The 16,624-nt window shown below is 43.8% G+C and overlaps 2 protein-coding genes across 2 annotated transcripts in view; one reads left to right on the top strand and one right to left on the bottom strand.

The window, feature by feature from the left end:
- DEFA4 (defensin, alpha 4, corticostatin) overlaps positions 1-16,624 on the bottom strand; it is a gene marked incomplete in the record, with an annotated part of 92,895 nt that overhangs the window by 6,423 nt on the left and 69,848 nt on the right.
- LOC574310 (alpha-defensin 3 precursor) lies at positions 1,783-3,203 on the top strand. The gene is made up of 2 exons (NM_001032922.2): positions 1,783-1,993; positions 2,960-3,203. The coding sequence occupies exons 1-2, from the start codon at positions 1,822-1,824 to the stop codon at positions 3,070-3,072; spliced, it is 285 nt and encodes a 94-aa protein (NP_001028094.2). The 5' UTR covers positions 1,783-1,821; the 3' UTR covers positions 3,073-3,203.

Below are 16,624 nucleotides of genomic sequence, written 5' to 3' on the forward strand. Positions count from 1 at the left end.
GACAAATACTGTATGGTATCACTTGTACATGGAATGTTAAAATGTCGATGTTATGGAACTAGAGTACAAAGGTGGTTATCAGAAGCTGGAGGTGGGTGAGAGGGAGGGATAGGAAAAGAGAAGATGTTGAGCCAAGAGTACAAAGTTTCAGTTATGCTGGAGAGTCTTAGTGATCTATGGCACTGCAAGGCGACTACAGTTAATAGTAATGTATTGTATCTTCCAAACTGCTAAAGGACTCGATTTGTAATTCTCCTTAAAAAATTAAGTTGGTGAGGTGTTGGCTATCTTAATTAGCCGAAGTGTTTCTGCCATGTGATTATCAATCCAAACATCACATCATACCCTGCAAATATACACAAAAATTATTTTTCAATTAAAAATAAACAAATTTGAAAAAAAATTAAATGAGGAATTCAATGTAGAGGTTCTCCAAGGGCCTAATGAGCACCAAAGGATGTGTATCAAATATGGTAATATTATAGAAATACATAGTAAAATCTTTAAAATGGGTAAGATAGAGTCTCTTTTTGTTTTTAAGAGAAAGGGGTCTCACTATGTTGTCAGGCTGGTATTGAACTCCGATGATCCTCCCACCTCAGCCTCTCAAATAGCTAGAACTACACGCATGTGCCACCATACTTGCTTAAGATGCATTCTTTGACACAGCAATTCTATTTCTATAAGTTTATCCATATGGGTAAGAGGACATATATACAAGATAATCACTGTAACTTTACTTATTACTGCAAAAGTTTAAGAATAACCAAATTGTAATAATTTTATCATATTTTATCAATAGAAAAAAATAAGCGATGGCATATACAAACCCTGGGATAGTATAAGGCTCTTAAAAATTATAACAGCATTCCATGTGTTTAGATATACAAAGTGCCCATGATACACGTGATAAAAGCAAAGTACAGAATACTATGAATAACTGTTAATAGTGATGGATTCCTGGGTCAGAATTGAAGGCCTGGGGATAGAAATGAGAACTTGTTACTTCTTCTATCATTTGAATGATGTTCCTTGTGTATGATTTAAAATTTTCTAAAACTAAAAAATAAAAATAAAATAAAAGATCTCAGAAAGGGGTTGTAGGCACCTAAATTACTTTGATATTCCTCAAAGTGGAGAGAAGTACCTGCTACACATTGTATATGATGCATTCAGATCACACCAACTTCTTGAACTAAATCTGAATTTTGATTTTAATCTGATAAACTTGGCCTACGATTCTACTGAACTCATTTCTCCTACAGCTGATAAGGTCATTGTCCTGTGCACAATGGACCCAGCAGCAGACTACTCACCTCAAGATCTCAAAAGCCTCCTACATGAGGCTAATAGTATCCCTGAATCCTGCAATGGATTAACTCTCTACTCCACTGGGACCCAGATCTGACCACAGAGAGTCATCCAGAGAGTACCAGGGACCATCTTCAGAAAACAAGAGGCATTTGATCCCCACATTTATTGAATGAAAGCACTGTTGCTTTTCTTGTCTGAATATATAAAAGTAAATACTCAAGCAGATGGGAAACAGGACAGGATAGTAATGCCCTTATCGTCATTAACCGTTTGGATCAAGAAGAGGCACTAAGCATACAGACTCACTCTGTGATGAAAGCCGGGAGAAAGAGGAGCATCAAAGGAATCTTGAGGGTGAAGGCAGCCCTTCCCCTCCCAATCACACGCCCACCTCCTCTCACTGCAGCTTCTGTCTCAGGCCTTCTCCCTGCAGAGCTATAAATCCAGGCTCACTCCTCACTCTCCACTCATCCACACCTGCTCTCCCTCCTCCAGGTGACCCCAGCCATGAGGACCCTCGCCGTCCTTGCTGCCATTCTCCTGTTCACCCTGCAGGCCCAGGCTGAGTCACTCCAGGAAAGAGCTGATGAGGTTGCAACCCAGGAGCAGCCTGGGGAAGATGACCAGGACTTTGCTGTTTCCTTTGAAGAAAATGGACTCTCTACTCTTAGAGACTCAGGTAGGAGACATCAATCTTGCAGATCTGCAAAATCTAGAACAAAACGATTGGAGACAGGCTCTGGTATCAAGTGTGGAAAAGTCTACCTCCCTTGAGTGACTTTACTTAATCTTCCTGGACCTTTATTTTCTCATTTCTAAATTAATCAGTGAGAACCGAACACATCTAAAAGATTTTCTTTCTTCTAAGACTTTTAGTTTCAAGATATTTCTGTGAAATTTGCTACTTTTAAGATAGAAAGAGCTATACTGACCACGTATTTTTAAGTCTGAATGGGTAGACTTAATTTTAGAGAGAATATTTTACTTTGTCCATTGGTAAAGCTTTTAGAACCTAGAGAGGAACCTATGGGTGTGTTTCAATGTAGGCTAAAGGGCTTGATTAAATCTTTCTACAATACGTACTTAGATCCAAACATCATATTGTGTCTCATACATATAACAATTATTATTTGTCAATTAAAATAAGTACATAAGTAAAATGTTAGGAAAAAAAAAAAGAGAGAGAGAATGAAGAATTTGAATTTGGAAGGTCTTCAAAGACCCTTGAGCACCAAAGTATTTGAGTCCATGACATGAGCATGCACAATGCAGCATCTCAGAAACGGATGCAGGTGCATTAGGGAGCCTGGTTAGGACATGGAGATCATACATGGAGGTCAAGAGTAGGGGTATGGATTAAGCAGAATGAAGAGTAGGTAACCCTGAGGTTGAGAAGTATATTGTTTTACCAGGGAGCAGTTAATAAACATGTCCTGGATAGACTGAGATGGGGAAAGAGCTATGATCTTGCATAACTAACACATAGCTAGTACAATTTCTTGTCATTTATGACAAAGACATGAATTTTCTCCATCCTAACATGACTCATACAGTGTCTGTTGTTTAGACTATCTCAGTTAGTCTGGCTCTGCCTATCCTTTTCCTCACCTCCCTCCCTGTGCCGGACCCTCTCTTCTTTCCACAGGTTCTCAGGCGAGACGCACCTGCTATTGCCGAAACAAGCGTTGTTTTACCCCTGAGTTCGATGCAGGGAAGTGCAAAGTCGAGCGCCGCACCTACAAACTCTGCTGTCGCTGAGCTTCCTAAATAAAAACCAAAACAGTGCAAGATTCAATCCAAGGTCCTGAAAAAAGAAAAACACTTCACTCTGTGTACCTTGTATCTTTCTAAATTTTTCTCTCCAAAATAAAGTTCAAGCATTAAACTTAGTGTGTTTAACCTTTTTAATTTTCTTTTCTTTTTCCTTTTTCCCCCCTTTTGCTTTTTTATATGGTGCTTTGTATGTTTCCTTTGTATAGAGAATTCTGATCTACATTCAGCTAACTAGTCTTTGCATTGCAATGATGCACAATTTGAGCATCATAGAGCAATAACGAAATAGCGAAAATGAATATAATTGGGTTTGTTGTTGTTGTTGTTGTTGTTGTTGTTTGAGACAGTATCTCACTTAGCCACCCAAGGTGGAGTACAGTGGTGCAATCACAACTCACTGCAGCTTTTACCTCCTGTGCTCGAATGATCCTCCCACCTCAGCCTCTTGAGTAGCTGGGACTACAGGCATGTGCCACCACACCCTGCTAATGTTTTGTACTTTTTGGAGAGACAGGGTTTCACCATGTTGCCCAGATTGGTCTTGTACTCTTGAGATTAAGTGATCTGCCCTCCTCAGCCTCCCATAGTGCTAGGATTACATGCTTTAGCCACCATGCCTAACAGGATATAGGTGTTAATTGGAATAGTTTGAAACTTAAAAGTTCAATGCATTCCTAATGATTCTCAAACCATAGAAGTTTACAATGAGAGGCAAAAAGTGGTTGTTGGCTCAAAGGAAAGATAGATCTAATGGGCTATGTTTACTTGTCCTTTAATTTTAAAAAGTGGGAAAGCATTGCTATACATAATTTTTGAAACTTTAAGCAGATGTGTTAAATATATATATTTTACATTAAGCTTTATTTCACTCTATTTTGGTGATATATAACTGTATTACGATAGAATAAAATAAAGTTTAAGAAGGAAAAATTAAAACTGTGCCCAAAACAGGAAAAACTGACAAGCATCAGTGATTCAATTAATAACCAGATAGAAGAAGAGCTCAGAAGCAAATGACCATAGAGGATGAGGCCCAATAACCAACGAGACAAATGGTCTCTTACTGGTCCCCAAAAGGTTAATTAGACCAATGTTTAGTGAAGGAGTTGGTCTCAACTCTCCATCCCTTCAAGCATATGAATTCTGTTATTTATAATAAACTATACTCATTTTAATAAAATGTTAGTGAGAAAATATATGTTAATATGCTTTTGATTATGCCAATGAACCAAGTCAATATATCATAATGATAAGACAATTGACCATACACTTACAGTTGTGCAAAAAGTTAAGAACGTATTTGGGGGAAGGTAAGTTTCTGGAATTAAAATTTATATAAAAGACAGGGATTGAACAGTGCCATGACATGACCAAAAAAAAAAAAAACCTTTCTATTACAAAAACAACAAAAATCTCAACCAGATAATAAATAACAAGTAGCCTAACTTTGATCCATCTTAATTCATCTTAGACACATACAAAGCACTGTTTCCTGATCAAGGATCAGCTATTTGACCCTAGACTTGCAACCTCATTTAGTAATCTGGGGTCTCGGAAGATCAAGAAAATCATAGGAAGGAGTAAAATCAAAACAAATAAGAAAAGATATCAAATCCATGATATGGGCCCTTCTATATCACTTTTGGTATAATGAACAAATAAGCTTGGGATCATCGTTCAGGAATATGTTTATCTATTCTTTAAGGTGTTAGATGTGTTTAAAAACAACCAGGCATACTAAATGTATGACATCAATGTAGATGAAGGGAATTTAAATAATCACCTTTGTGTCAGTATTTAATACTCAAGAACTGGTTTAAACTTAGTGTAAATAGTGATGAGATTTTTCTCTGTGCACAAAAGTCCTTCCAATACTAAAGAACCTACCAAGCTAGTGCAGGCTGGTGCTGCCTTTCCTCATCTGATGGTCCTTAGTGAGAGCTCTCCACTTTACTGGGAGATAGGTGGTCGGGGCTGGTTCTCTGCCTCAGCAATCCTTCTGAGCAGGACTCTCTTCCACTCTTGCTGTCACACCTGGTCCTGGAACTGGAGGGCCAGCAAGAGAGCAAGATAGAGGAGGGAGAGCATTCTCATGCACCACCCAAGAGGCGAGGCTGTCTGGCAGCAGGAACCAGAACGGGTAGTGGAGAGACCTCAGATGCCAAATACAAGTACATCTTTTGGGAAGATAAGGTCACTCTACAAAGTCTGTGAACTTAGGTCAGGTTGGCGTGTAGGTGAAAGGGAAGGATTTTCCAGGTCTCACCTGGTTGCCTAAAAGTCACGGTGATGCTCCTCTATTTAACTGCTTTACTCACAGCCAAAACTGACTGGTTGTTTGGTCTCTGCCCTTTCTTTTTGATGTGTTCTGCTTTTTATTTTTTGGGTGTTTTGTTTTGTTTTGTTTTGTTTTGTTTGAGATGGAGTCTTCCTCTGTCGCCCAGGCTGGAGTGCAGTGGCACGATCTTGGCTCAAAGCAACTTCCACTTCCCAGGTGGGGAAGCCAATTAAAAACATTGAAGGCTGAAATACAGAAAAATATCCTTGGGAAAATGTGGCTTCATGAAGCAATAGGAGTTTAGAAGAAAGAAATAGACTATTTTGGTTTTGAGGGCAGGAAAAGACTTCATGGTGAAACACAGAGGTATTTAAAACGTGAGTAGATTAAAAGAAGGGGTAGAGTACAATGTTCAGTGGAGAGAATAATATCAGGGCAAGAAATATGCAGGGTCAGGTCCACCTCCACTGAATTTAGAGGAATGGATGTTGCCAGAGAGAAGCATGGAGTAGAATTGAGGCTAATGTGCTGAGAAGCATCCATCAATCCAAGGGAAAGGGTCACATGAGGATGGAGCCTCCCTGCTCCTCTGTTGGATAAAGGCACACTGGGAGCACCACATGTGGCTTCTGCTACTGCAGTCTAGGGTGGGCAATGACTGCTGCAAACTCTAGGGACAGAGAAACCAGGGAGAGGTGTGAGGGTCTCCAAACAACCAGGGCCACTTGCTCGGCCTCAAGTAACACCCAGAACTGTTCACTGAGATGCATGAACATTCTACGTTCACTGATGACATGCAAGGGATTTTCTACCTTGAACCACTCGTGTGGTGCAACAATGAATAACGAATAAGTCAGATGCCTCATCCCTATAAATGTAATTACCCAAGAGGGCAGCAGCCCTGTCTCTGTGGGAGGATGGGAGCCTTACTCCAACAAGCACAAATGAGCAAACACTGATGGCCCAATCACACTAGCCAACTTCCCTCCTAACGACCTCCAGAACTATCCTGCTAGCTCCCCACAAGGCTTAAAATCTCCTGCCTTTGGTTTGAGGTAAGTTGAGTCCAAGGGCTCTTCCTATTACAATGTTTCAACTTCTATTGCAACAGTCTTCAATAAACATTTCCGTGACATTTCTTGAAAGTCTTGCTGAAATTTTTCTTTTACAAGAAAGGTATAGAGTTGTTTTTTCTGTATCTCTGTTTGTTCTGAACTCTGCTTACAAACAAAACCAGAAGGTAAGAGATGAGAAAAGTTCTCGTTTCCTTTCCTGAAGTTCTGTATTTCTTCCTTTGCCACTAAAAGCCAAATAACTCAAAAAAATAAAAACTAAGGGAAAGAGTTCATTCTAATATTTCCTGGCAGATCACCCTCCCAACCTCTCAGTGCTTTGTCCTCCTGGATGACAGTGAGAGTGATCCCCCTTCCGCTTTGCCTCAGCCCTCCACTCATGGCCACCCACTGACTCCTGCTGCCACCTGGAATTCCTCCAGCTCTGAACATCAACTACGAAGCTCCCCATCCATGACTCACCCGCTGTCCTTCCAGCCTCTCTCGTAGCCGTCCCTCCTTCCCTGCTGATCAACATCAACAAGGCTCTTCTCCCGCGGGGCTGTGCATGGGAATCGCCAAGGAGCCTGAGGCCCAAGCTGCCCCTGGGACACCTGTCATCTGCTATCATCTGCTCTCATCTCCTGTCCTTGTGCACTGCACCGTGTTTGCCTCTCAGATTCCCTGAGTTTGGTATTTTTGATGTTTTTCAAACATCTTAGAGGGGTCTTGAATTCAAACGTCAAACCATGACAAGCTGAGTTAACATTTTGACTCCTATATCTTGGAATTGAGGGGGAATTCTGACTTCAGGAAATACTTGATTTCAGGACTCAAAGTATGAGTCACATTGTTGTCTTCACATTTATTTCTCTTGGTCTTACTTTGGGCTCTCTCCGCAGGTGACAGCCATGTGAATCATGGTCATCTCTCTGTGACCTTTGTAGCTGATCTCCTGGAAAAAATCCCTACTTCCTTCCCATTGTTCCAGCCAACGCCCAAGTCCCATGGCTGACTCTGAATCTGTCACTGAGAGCGGATGTTGGCACCACACCTGGGTGCCATACTGCCCCTGCTCCCCAAGGAAGAATTTAAACTAAGAACAGTTGACAGGGGATCCGTTGGTCACTAGAAAAAGTCGACAATCCCATTAACCCACCGTGATGGGCTCTGTGTCACACTTTGAAAATGAAGTGAGAAGATCCATCAATATTTTAGAGAAGAACTAAAGTTGACATGCAAAAAGTGCTCAAGTCCAACTTCTCTCCGTGACAAGGAAAACTTCTCTCCCTGTTCACCTGCTGCTTTGTAAAAAGCCACCACAAAATTTAGAGGAGTGAAACAGCATGATCAGGTCCTCACTCACACATTTGCAAATGGGGCCTGGCTCCCTCCAGGGGCATCAGAGAAGAGGTTCTGCTGGGATCTGAAGACCTCAGGGCTGAGACACTCCTCCACAGGGGTAGGTGGTGCTGGCTTAACTGGGAGCTCCGGAAAGACTGAGGGAAGAGACTGTGTGACGTGCTGGAGTCGGATCATGCTGGCTCACGGGAGAGGATTTTTTGTGAAATAATTGTTAAATCATCCATAGCTGGGAGAATTTTAAGAACAGAAATTTAAAAACATTGCAAATCAGAGGGGTTTTTTTTCCCCCAGGAAGCAGGTTGTTTTGCATTCTCTGGCCAGTCCTTGTAGGTGGGCTCAGTTCCTCTCCCTGTGCAATGCTCAGGCTTCCTCCAAGCGCGATGCCTGGGCTCCAAAGTCACCAGCGCTCTTAGTGTGTCTGGGCTGCTAGCAAAATAATGCCATAAACCAAGCTGCTTATAAAAACAGAAATGTGTTTCTCACGGACTGATACGTCCAAATCAACGTGCCAGGAGATTTGGTGTCATGAGAACTGCCTTTCTGATTCATAGATGGTATCTTCTCACTGTATTCTCACATAGTGAACCCTCTCACCAGAGAGGGAGCTCTCGGGGCATCTTCTGTAAGGGCGTTAGTGCTACTTATACAGCCTGTGCCCTCCTGACCTTCTTACCTCCCAAAAGCTCCTCCTCTTACACTATCAACTAATGATTTAAGATTCTAACGTATGATTTTCAGAAGGACAAAAACATTCAGGTTGTAGCACCATCCAATAGAGAGGAAGTGAAAGATACTAGTTCATCAGGCCCGATCCCAGAAAAAGAGCATGGCACTAAGTCATGTGCATTCAGTTGGTCAAGATGTTACCCAGTCTTGATTGAACAGGAGACAAGTAAGCCTCCTTTTCTGTGTGAGGAGAGTCAATGATTTAGGGACACATTTTAAACAGCACAAGGGAGTTATTCCCTCACAGGTTTTTGGAAAATTGCTGCAGACACTAACGGCAGACACATAGAAAGCTTGTGAGGTGACTGGGAAAGGGGGACAAAGGGCAGGGACTCGGAGTTCCTGCCTATCCCAGCTGGATCTGCAGGCCTGGGAGTCGCTGTGTGGCACAGGCAGCACCAGGACCTTCCCTTCAGGATGGTGGACAAAGGGCTGAGGGGAGGGACAGAGCAGTGGTCTCTGAGAACCTGGGAGGGGGAGGGTCCTCAGAGCTCACCCCCATGCAGCCTCCGCCCTGCCAGATGATAACACACACGCTATGTTCCATGACTGCCCTTCCCTACCAGGTCAAAACCATGTTCCAGGGCCCTGCCCAAGGTCCACACACTCTATGTCTTCTGGGGCCACCAGATAGCCTCAGCTGTGTGCAAATATCCTTGCTGCTCCTAGAGGCCTCTCTCCTCTCACACCCACACCTACACCCCCACCCACAGCTTCCCCAAAATATTTACTCCAGCCTGATGGTGTCAAGGCTTATGGAGAGTCAGTTCCAACTTAGTGCAGGCTCACTTCAATATTCTCTGGAAATTCAAATGCATGTGTGTGAGAGAACAGTTTCCACCATGTGTACACTGGAAGTCTACACTTGTAGAAATTCCTAGAAACATCTATTGGGTAGGAGTCACGGATGGTCACAACCTCAGACCACAGTGCCCCAACCCAAGGGGCTGTCAAGAAAAACCACAGCCTCACCAGAACCAGGGGACTCCAAGGAATCCCACCTTGATGGTGAGGTCACCACTAAACCAGCCTCTCCTTACTGCTACAGGGTAGGGACCTCACCACCCCCAGGACATGGTGCTGGCTTACATCCAGTACCTGAACCCCCGCTTTGCTGCTCTCTTAGCTCATGCCTTGTTGAGTACCCTGCAGGTGACTTCATAGAGTGGTATTTTGCTGGTAACACCATTTGTCTTCATGTGACCCCATTAGCTACACCCTCTAGTACAAGGAAACCATAGGGTCTAGGTCACACCATGAGGATGCCCTACAAGCTATGCAAAAACTGTGGACTTGGGAGACCTGTGTGTAACAACACCACATCCAAATCTAACCAGCTCTCCCCATAACAGCTCTCTCATGAGTTACTGAGGAAATGCCTATGGATTGGAGTGTGTTCTCTGTGCAGGAGGCTGCTCCAGGTTTCACTTCTGCAGGACACTGGACGTTTCCCAAACCACCAGACCTTCCCCACGTGCACACACACCCCTTCTCATTTTGCCTCTACATCCACATCCACTGAGCTCTTCAGGCACCTACCGATGCCCTAGAACCTAAAACCATCATCTAGGGCCCAGTTCCCCAAACGGCCCGAATTTCTTCCTCTGCTGGGATGAGTCCAGTGCCCACTTCCTCCAACGGTAGAATTGATGGGCCTGCTACACATCAGGAACTCACTGCTTCCTCAGAGGGGCAGCGACCCCACTGCTCTGGAACCGCGACCACCCCCAGCGAGGCTCCTCTCTGCCGTTCCCCTCACCCTCCTCTCTGCCATTCTCCTGGTGGAGCTCCAGGCCTGGACAGAGCCACTCCAGGCAAGAACTAATGAGATGCCAGCCCAGGAGCAGCCTCCAGCAAACGACCAAGATGTGGTCATTTACTTATCAGGAGATGACAGCTCCTCTCTTCGGGTTCCAGGTGAGAGACGCCAGCATGCAGAGCTACAGACTAGAGGGAAGGACGGGAGACAGGCTCTGGAATTGGGTCTCAGTGGCAGATGTCACTCAGGTGGCTTTACTTAACATCTCTGGTCCTGGATGTTCTCATATCTAAATGGAATAGAGATCCAAATAAATCTAGAGATTTTTGTTTCTCCAAAAACATGATTCCAAGATATGACTGTGAAATTCACTAGGTTTAAGATATAAGGAGATGCTACTTCATTCCTTCGGGATCCAGACAAATAAGCTTAAGTATATAGAAAATATTTCACCCTGTCTATGTAGGATGTTTTAGACCCTGGAGAGGCGCTTAAGAGTGTGTTCAAGTGTGTGTGTGATGGGGCAGGAGGGCAAAAAAGTGAAGCCAAGGAGAATGAGTCTCAAGATGTATGTGACCAGCACTCCTCTGTGTATTTATTCCTATTGACTGAGATTGTTTCTGCTATCGGGTGCAATATAGCCAACATCACTCATCAGCCAACATGTGACTTCTCCAAGATTCCCTTTACCACCCACTGCTGACCCCATACTCAATTTCTGATGCTCTCTCTGGGTCCCCAGGCTCAACGAAGGGCTTGATCTCCCATTGCAGAGTACTCTACTGCCTTTTTGGAGAACATCTTGGTGGGACCTGCTTCATCCATGGTGAACGCTCCCCAATCTGCTGCTACTAAGCTTGCAGACTAGAGAAAAAGAGGTCATAATAGGCTTTGAGCATTAAAAGGAATCTTTATTTCTATACCTGGTAGAAGGTATAGAATTTGCTGTCCTCAATTTTCTGTCCTCATCCCAAATAAATACTTGGTAACATGATTTTCGGATTTTTTGTTTTGTTTTGTTTTGTTTTTGAGGTGGAGTCCCACTCTGTCACCCAGGCTGGAGTGCAGTAGCGGGATCTCGGCTCACTGCAAACTCTGCCTCCCAGGTTCAAGGAATTCTCTTGCCTCAGCCTCTTGAGTAGCTGGAATTACAGGCGCCCGCCACCACGCCCAGCTAATATTTGTATTTTTAGTAGAGATGGTGTTTCTCCATGTTGGCCAGGATAGTCTTGATCTGCTGACCTCGTGACCCACCCACCTTGGCCTCACACAGTGCTGGGATTACAGGCGTGAGCCACCGTGCCCGGCCAATTAAATAAAATAAAGATCCAAATTCTAGGAACTTCAAGGAAGAATTTGGTTTCAGACACAGATGTATATGAAAGGTCAAATGATGCCCCGATCTCTCCTTCTGCTGCTCTGTCTTTTCACTCTGCCTCGTTTTCACTGGATCCACGCTCAAAGAACTCCGGTGTGCTGGGCAGACAATCAGTGCCAGCTTAAAGTTTATGCAGTCAACAAATCATTCTTCTAAGGAAAAACCATCATGCTGTTTCCAAAAGTGTAGGAGTTTTATTCAACCAACCTGGATCACACATCTGCCTTTTAAGTTTAGGGGTTATATCAATTCTATTGAAACAACTTTAATTAAGGTTGGAATGGGTTGCAAGAGTTTGAGACCAGACTGGGCAACATGGTGAAACCCCATCTATACAAAAACATACTAAAAATTAGCTGGGCATGGTGGCACACACCCATGGTCCAAGCTATCAGGGAGGCTGAGGTGGGAGGATTGCTTGAGCCTGGAATGTTGAGGCTGCAGCAAGCTGAGATTGCACCACTGCAATCCAGCCTGGGCAACAGAGTGAGACACTCCAGCCTGGGCAACAGACTGAGACCCTGTCTCAAAAAAAAAACCAATTTATTTTGAAGGTTGGAATGGGTTGTTAAGAAAGCTGTAATGAGTCAAACAAAGAGCCCAGGGGCACCACACTCTGATAGACTCATTATCAGGACCTTCCAGGAGGAACAGCAACAGCAACACCCTCTTAAGTCCTCAGAGTATGTGCTGGGATGGTCATGGCACCTCTGCCAGGCTGTCTCCAACTGTTGCTCATCTTAATATCTCACTCTTGGGGCCTGTGTCCTTTTGAGCTTGTCTTTTTCTTCCTTTCCAAGAAGACATGGTCGCTGCCTAAACCCGGTGTCTCTGTAGGGCCAGGCTGACATCTTGTTGAGGTGTAATGTGACTCTTCCTCCTGTCCCCCTCTGTTTCCTTCTCCAGATTCCAACCGGCCCTTGAACACTTATCCAATATGTCCTGCAAATGGCCTATCAATCCCTGACCACAAGACCCTGGAGAGGCGTCCAGCGTGAGTGCCAGCTCCTTATTTTACTTGGAATATAGCAGTTTCAGTTTGTGATTCCACAACACATATTTGGAATAAGAATATGTCTGTTTGAGCCAAGGCTACTCTTACCAGGTGGGCTCTGGTAGAATGCCTTAAGAAGTTCTGGAGTGACAGAGAGACCACTGTTTGCAAAGAGACAGAATTTCAGGTGGGTTATTTACAATTCTTGACTAAAATAATTCAATGGGCCCAGATACTGCTGTGACCACCAACACCAACAACAAATGCCCAGACCCCAGGAGAAGGGAGCTGGTGTTCTCCACGCTCACCCCATGCAGATTCTAAGCAGGTCTCAGCCCCAGACCAAGGCTCTGCCTGTCTGAAGAGGCAGCTTCAGACAGGCAGAGGGTCCAGGCAACCCACTGAGACACTGCACGACTGGGGAACCCAATACAGATCCCAGGGAGGACAGAGCGGGTCTGTGTCCAACAAAGAAATGGTTCCAGGCCCGGCGTGGTGGCTCATGCCTGTAATCCCAGCACACTGGGAGGCCGAGGTGGGTGGATCACCTGAGGTCAGGAGTTTGAGACCAGCCTGGCCAACATAGTGAAACCCCATCTCTACTAAAAATAAAAAAATTAGCAAGCATGATGGTGTGTGCCTGTAATCCCAGCTACTCAACAACAACCACAACGAAAAAGAAAAAGAATTTGCTGGATATCTCTACTCAGCAGTGTACCTATGCACTTCCCTCTGGGTAAGTTTATAAGGGGCAGGAGCGCTGCCTGCTGTCCTTAAGGTGCTACTGTAGCGCTGCCGGCCCATCTTTCTGTAAGGGCAGGTTCTCCTTGCCTGGGAATACAGTGAACATAAATGCTTTTGTTAAATCCCATTGCTGAGGTCTGTGCAGAGTGAAAGAATTCTGAAACTTTTCAGCCATTTCCAGAAATGTGCATTTTGTGTGTGTTTGCATTTGTTTTATATTTACTTGAAGTTGGCAATCATTTATCCAGTGTGAGGTGGCCTTTTAACCAAGAACCAGGTTTCCAATTAAACCTGCTTTCTTCACTCCATTTTTTTTTTGAGAAAGAGTCTTGCTCTGTCACCCTGGCTGGAGTGCAGTAGCACGACCTCAGCTCACTGCAACCTCTACCTGCTGGATTCAAGCGATTCTCCTACCTCAGCCTCCCAAGTAGCTGGGATTACAGGTGCACGCCAGCACTCTCGGCTAATTTTTGTATGTTTAATAGAGACAGGGCTTCACCGTGTTGGCCAGGCTGGTCTCAAATTCCTGACCTCAACTGATCCACCCACCTTGGCCTCCAAAACTGCTGCGATTACAGGTATGAGCCACCGCGCCCAGCCCTTCACCCCAAATTGTGCTTGTTCGTTATGAATTAAAGCTGTTCACTCCACTTTCCCCACTTGTTCAAGGGGAAGACAACAATTCCCCTATCACCTGGCAATCCTGCCCGGGAGCTTTTACTCAGCTTCCCTCATCTATCTAAGAGGACAAGATTCTTCTAAGGATAAGTGGTCTTCATTTCCTGGTCTTGACTTAAAGGGGAATTCTGGAATTGTCTGATCTACCTTTGGGAAATAAGAAGTGGCCCCAGCTTACTCCAGAAGGAATAGGAGATATCACAGGTTAGATCACATGGTGGTTGGTAAACATACAGACAGACGGGAAGCAGGGAATCTTCTCATGATCCGTATCACGACTCATGAAGTCATCAGAGGCATCAAGCAAATAGATGGCAGACCTGGAACAAGGACATCAAAGGACTTTGGAGACAATAAGGGAACTTCAAATGGTTTGTTTTCCTCTCTCCCCTCTCCTCCCAGCCCCCATACTCACATACGTACAAACGACCAAGCCCTATTCGGCAAAGCCCGTTACTCTTGGGTCCAGCTTTCAGTGAACAAATGCAAACACAGGATGGGTATGATTCCCCCTCATTAGCCATCAGGATCCTGCAGCCTCGTGAGAAGTAACGACCATCCGCTGTGATGACCGGTTGTCATGAGGACCTTATCTCTGCTCAGCGCCCTTCTCTCGTTCACCCCACCCCACATCGAAGCCAGAGCATTTTCACTGAAGTGCAATCTGTTTGTGCCAAGGGCTGTTTGTCCTTTTTCTCCTCAGTAGCTTCAGTATGTTTCCACCTTGAGATGTGCTCAGTCATCAGAGCACATCTCTCTCTCATCTTTTCCCCCTACTCTCTCATCTCCCTGGGCAAATGCCAAATACTAAGCCCACATAAATTTTATAGTGTTCTCCCCTTCACCTTGATGCCGAGAAAAAGTCCCAACCACGGAAATCCAATTAAAGCACAACTGAGTTCTCTGCCCTGCCTAGAAATCTTCTAAAAATCCTTACTTTTCCAATCTCAAAAGAGGACAAAATTATGTCACATCATCTATTCTAGAAAATCTCTTTTTAAGAAACCTCTTCACTCTTATGAAATGTGAAATGGGAGAGGCATTTTATAATTGATGATTATATTGAACTCCAACAACATACACGATAAAAATAAATGATAGGCCAGACCCAGTGGCTCACACTTGGAATCCCAGCACTTTGGGAGGCCGAGGAGGGTGGCAGATCACCTGAGGTTAGGAGTTCAAGACCAGCCTGGCCAATGTGGTGAAACCCTGTCTCTACTAAAAATACAAAAAGTAGCAGGGCGTGGTGGTGCATGCTGGTAATCCCAGCTACTTGGGGAGGCTGAGGCAGGAGAATTGCTTGAAGCAGGGAGGTGGAGGTTGCAGTGAGCCGAGGTCGTGCCATGGCACTGCAGCCTGGCAGCAGTGCAAACTCTATCTCTCAATGAACAAACAAACAAAAATGATAATAGTATCATATAGCATAAAATATTTAACATTTTAGTTTTTCCAAAAGAGCTTTTTGAACAAACGATCTTAAAAAAAATTTGAGAGTGAAGAAAAGTTGTAATAATTGCTTCGACATTTGAGTAAACAAGGTTTGCTTGGAAAAACTTAAGGACCAATATCTCTCAGATTACACTAATCCAGGTCACATAATAAACCACACCTAATGTAGCAATATAACATAATTTCCATCATTTCACGCATATTTCAATTTATATTTGGCCCCAAAGCACTAGTGCACCATATACAGAAAAAGGAAATGCATTTGGTAACTTAAAAAAAATTGGTTATACCATTTTTTGTGTTATTTTGTTTTTTAAAGCTACTTTATTGAGATAAAATTCACATGACGTACAATTCACATATTTAAAGTGCAGAATTCAGTGGTGTTTAGTGTATTCACAGATATGTGCAGCAATAACCACAGTCAAATTAATGTTCATCACTTCATAAAAACCCAAGGGCTGTCCATTCCCCCCTTCCTCTATTCCCATCCCTCTATCTATGAGCAACCACTAAGCTGTTTTCTGTCCCCATAGATCTGCCTATTCTGGATATTTTGTATAAACAGAATCATGTAATTCATGGTCTTTTGTGTCTGGCTTCTTCCACTTCCCCATGAGCGTTTGTGTGGACATATGCTTTCATAGCTTTTGGGTACATACCTAGGAGCGGAATTCCTAGTTCACAGGGTAATTCTATGTTTAACTTTTTAAGGAATCCCTAAAACTGTTTCCCCCACAGACTGCCCCATTTTACACCCCCAACAGCAGTAAATTTCTCCACATCCTGGAGAGCTCTTGTCTATTATCTATGCCTTTTTGATTCTAGAAAACCCTGGTGGATAAGAAATGGTATTTCACTGTGCTTTTGATTTGAATTTCCCTAATCAATAATGATGTCAAGAGTTTTTTCATGTGCTTATTGACCATCTGCATATCTTCCCTAGAGAAATGTTTAAAGAGATCCTCTGCCCGCTTTTAAATTTGTTTATTTAGTTTTAAGTGTTTAGTCATAAGAGGTCTGAGTATATTCTGGATACATGTCTTCCACGAGATACGTGATTTGTATTTTCTCTCATTCTGTGAGTTGCCTTTTCACTTTCTTGATAGTG

Source organism: Macaca mulatta, chromosome 8, assembly GCF_049350105.2.
Source record: "Macaca mulatta isolate MMU2019108-1 chromosome 8, T2T-MMU8v2.0, whole genome shotgun sequence".
NCBI lineage: Eukaryota > Metazoa > Chordata > Mammalia > Primates > Cercopithecidae > Macaca > Macaca mulatta.

Bases quoted from the DNA above. Each gene is read 5' to 3' on its own strand.
- LOC574310 (NM_001032922.2), top strand. From the start codon at position 1,822: ATGAGGACCCTCGCCGTCCTTGCTGCCATTCTCCTGTTCACCCTGCAG. The intron at 1,994-2,959 runs GTAGGAGACATC...TTCTTTCCACAG, and splicing joins CTCTACTCTTAGAGACTCAG to GTTCTCAGGCGAGACGCACC.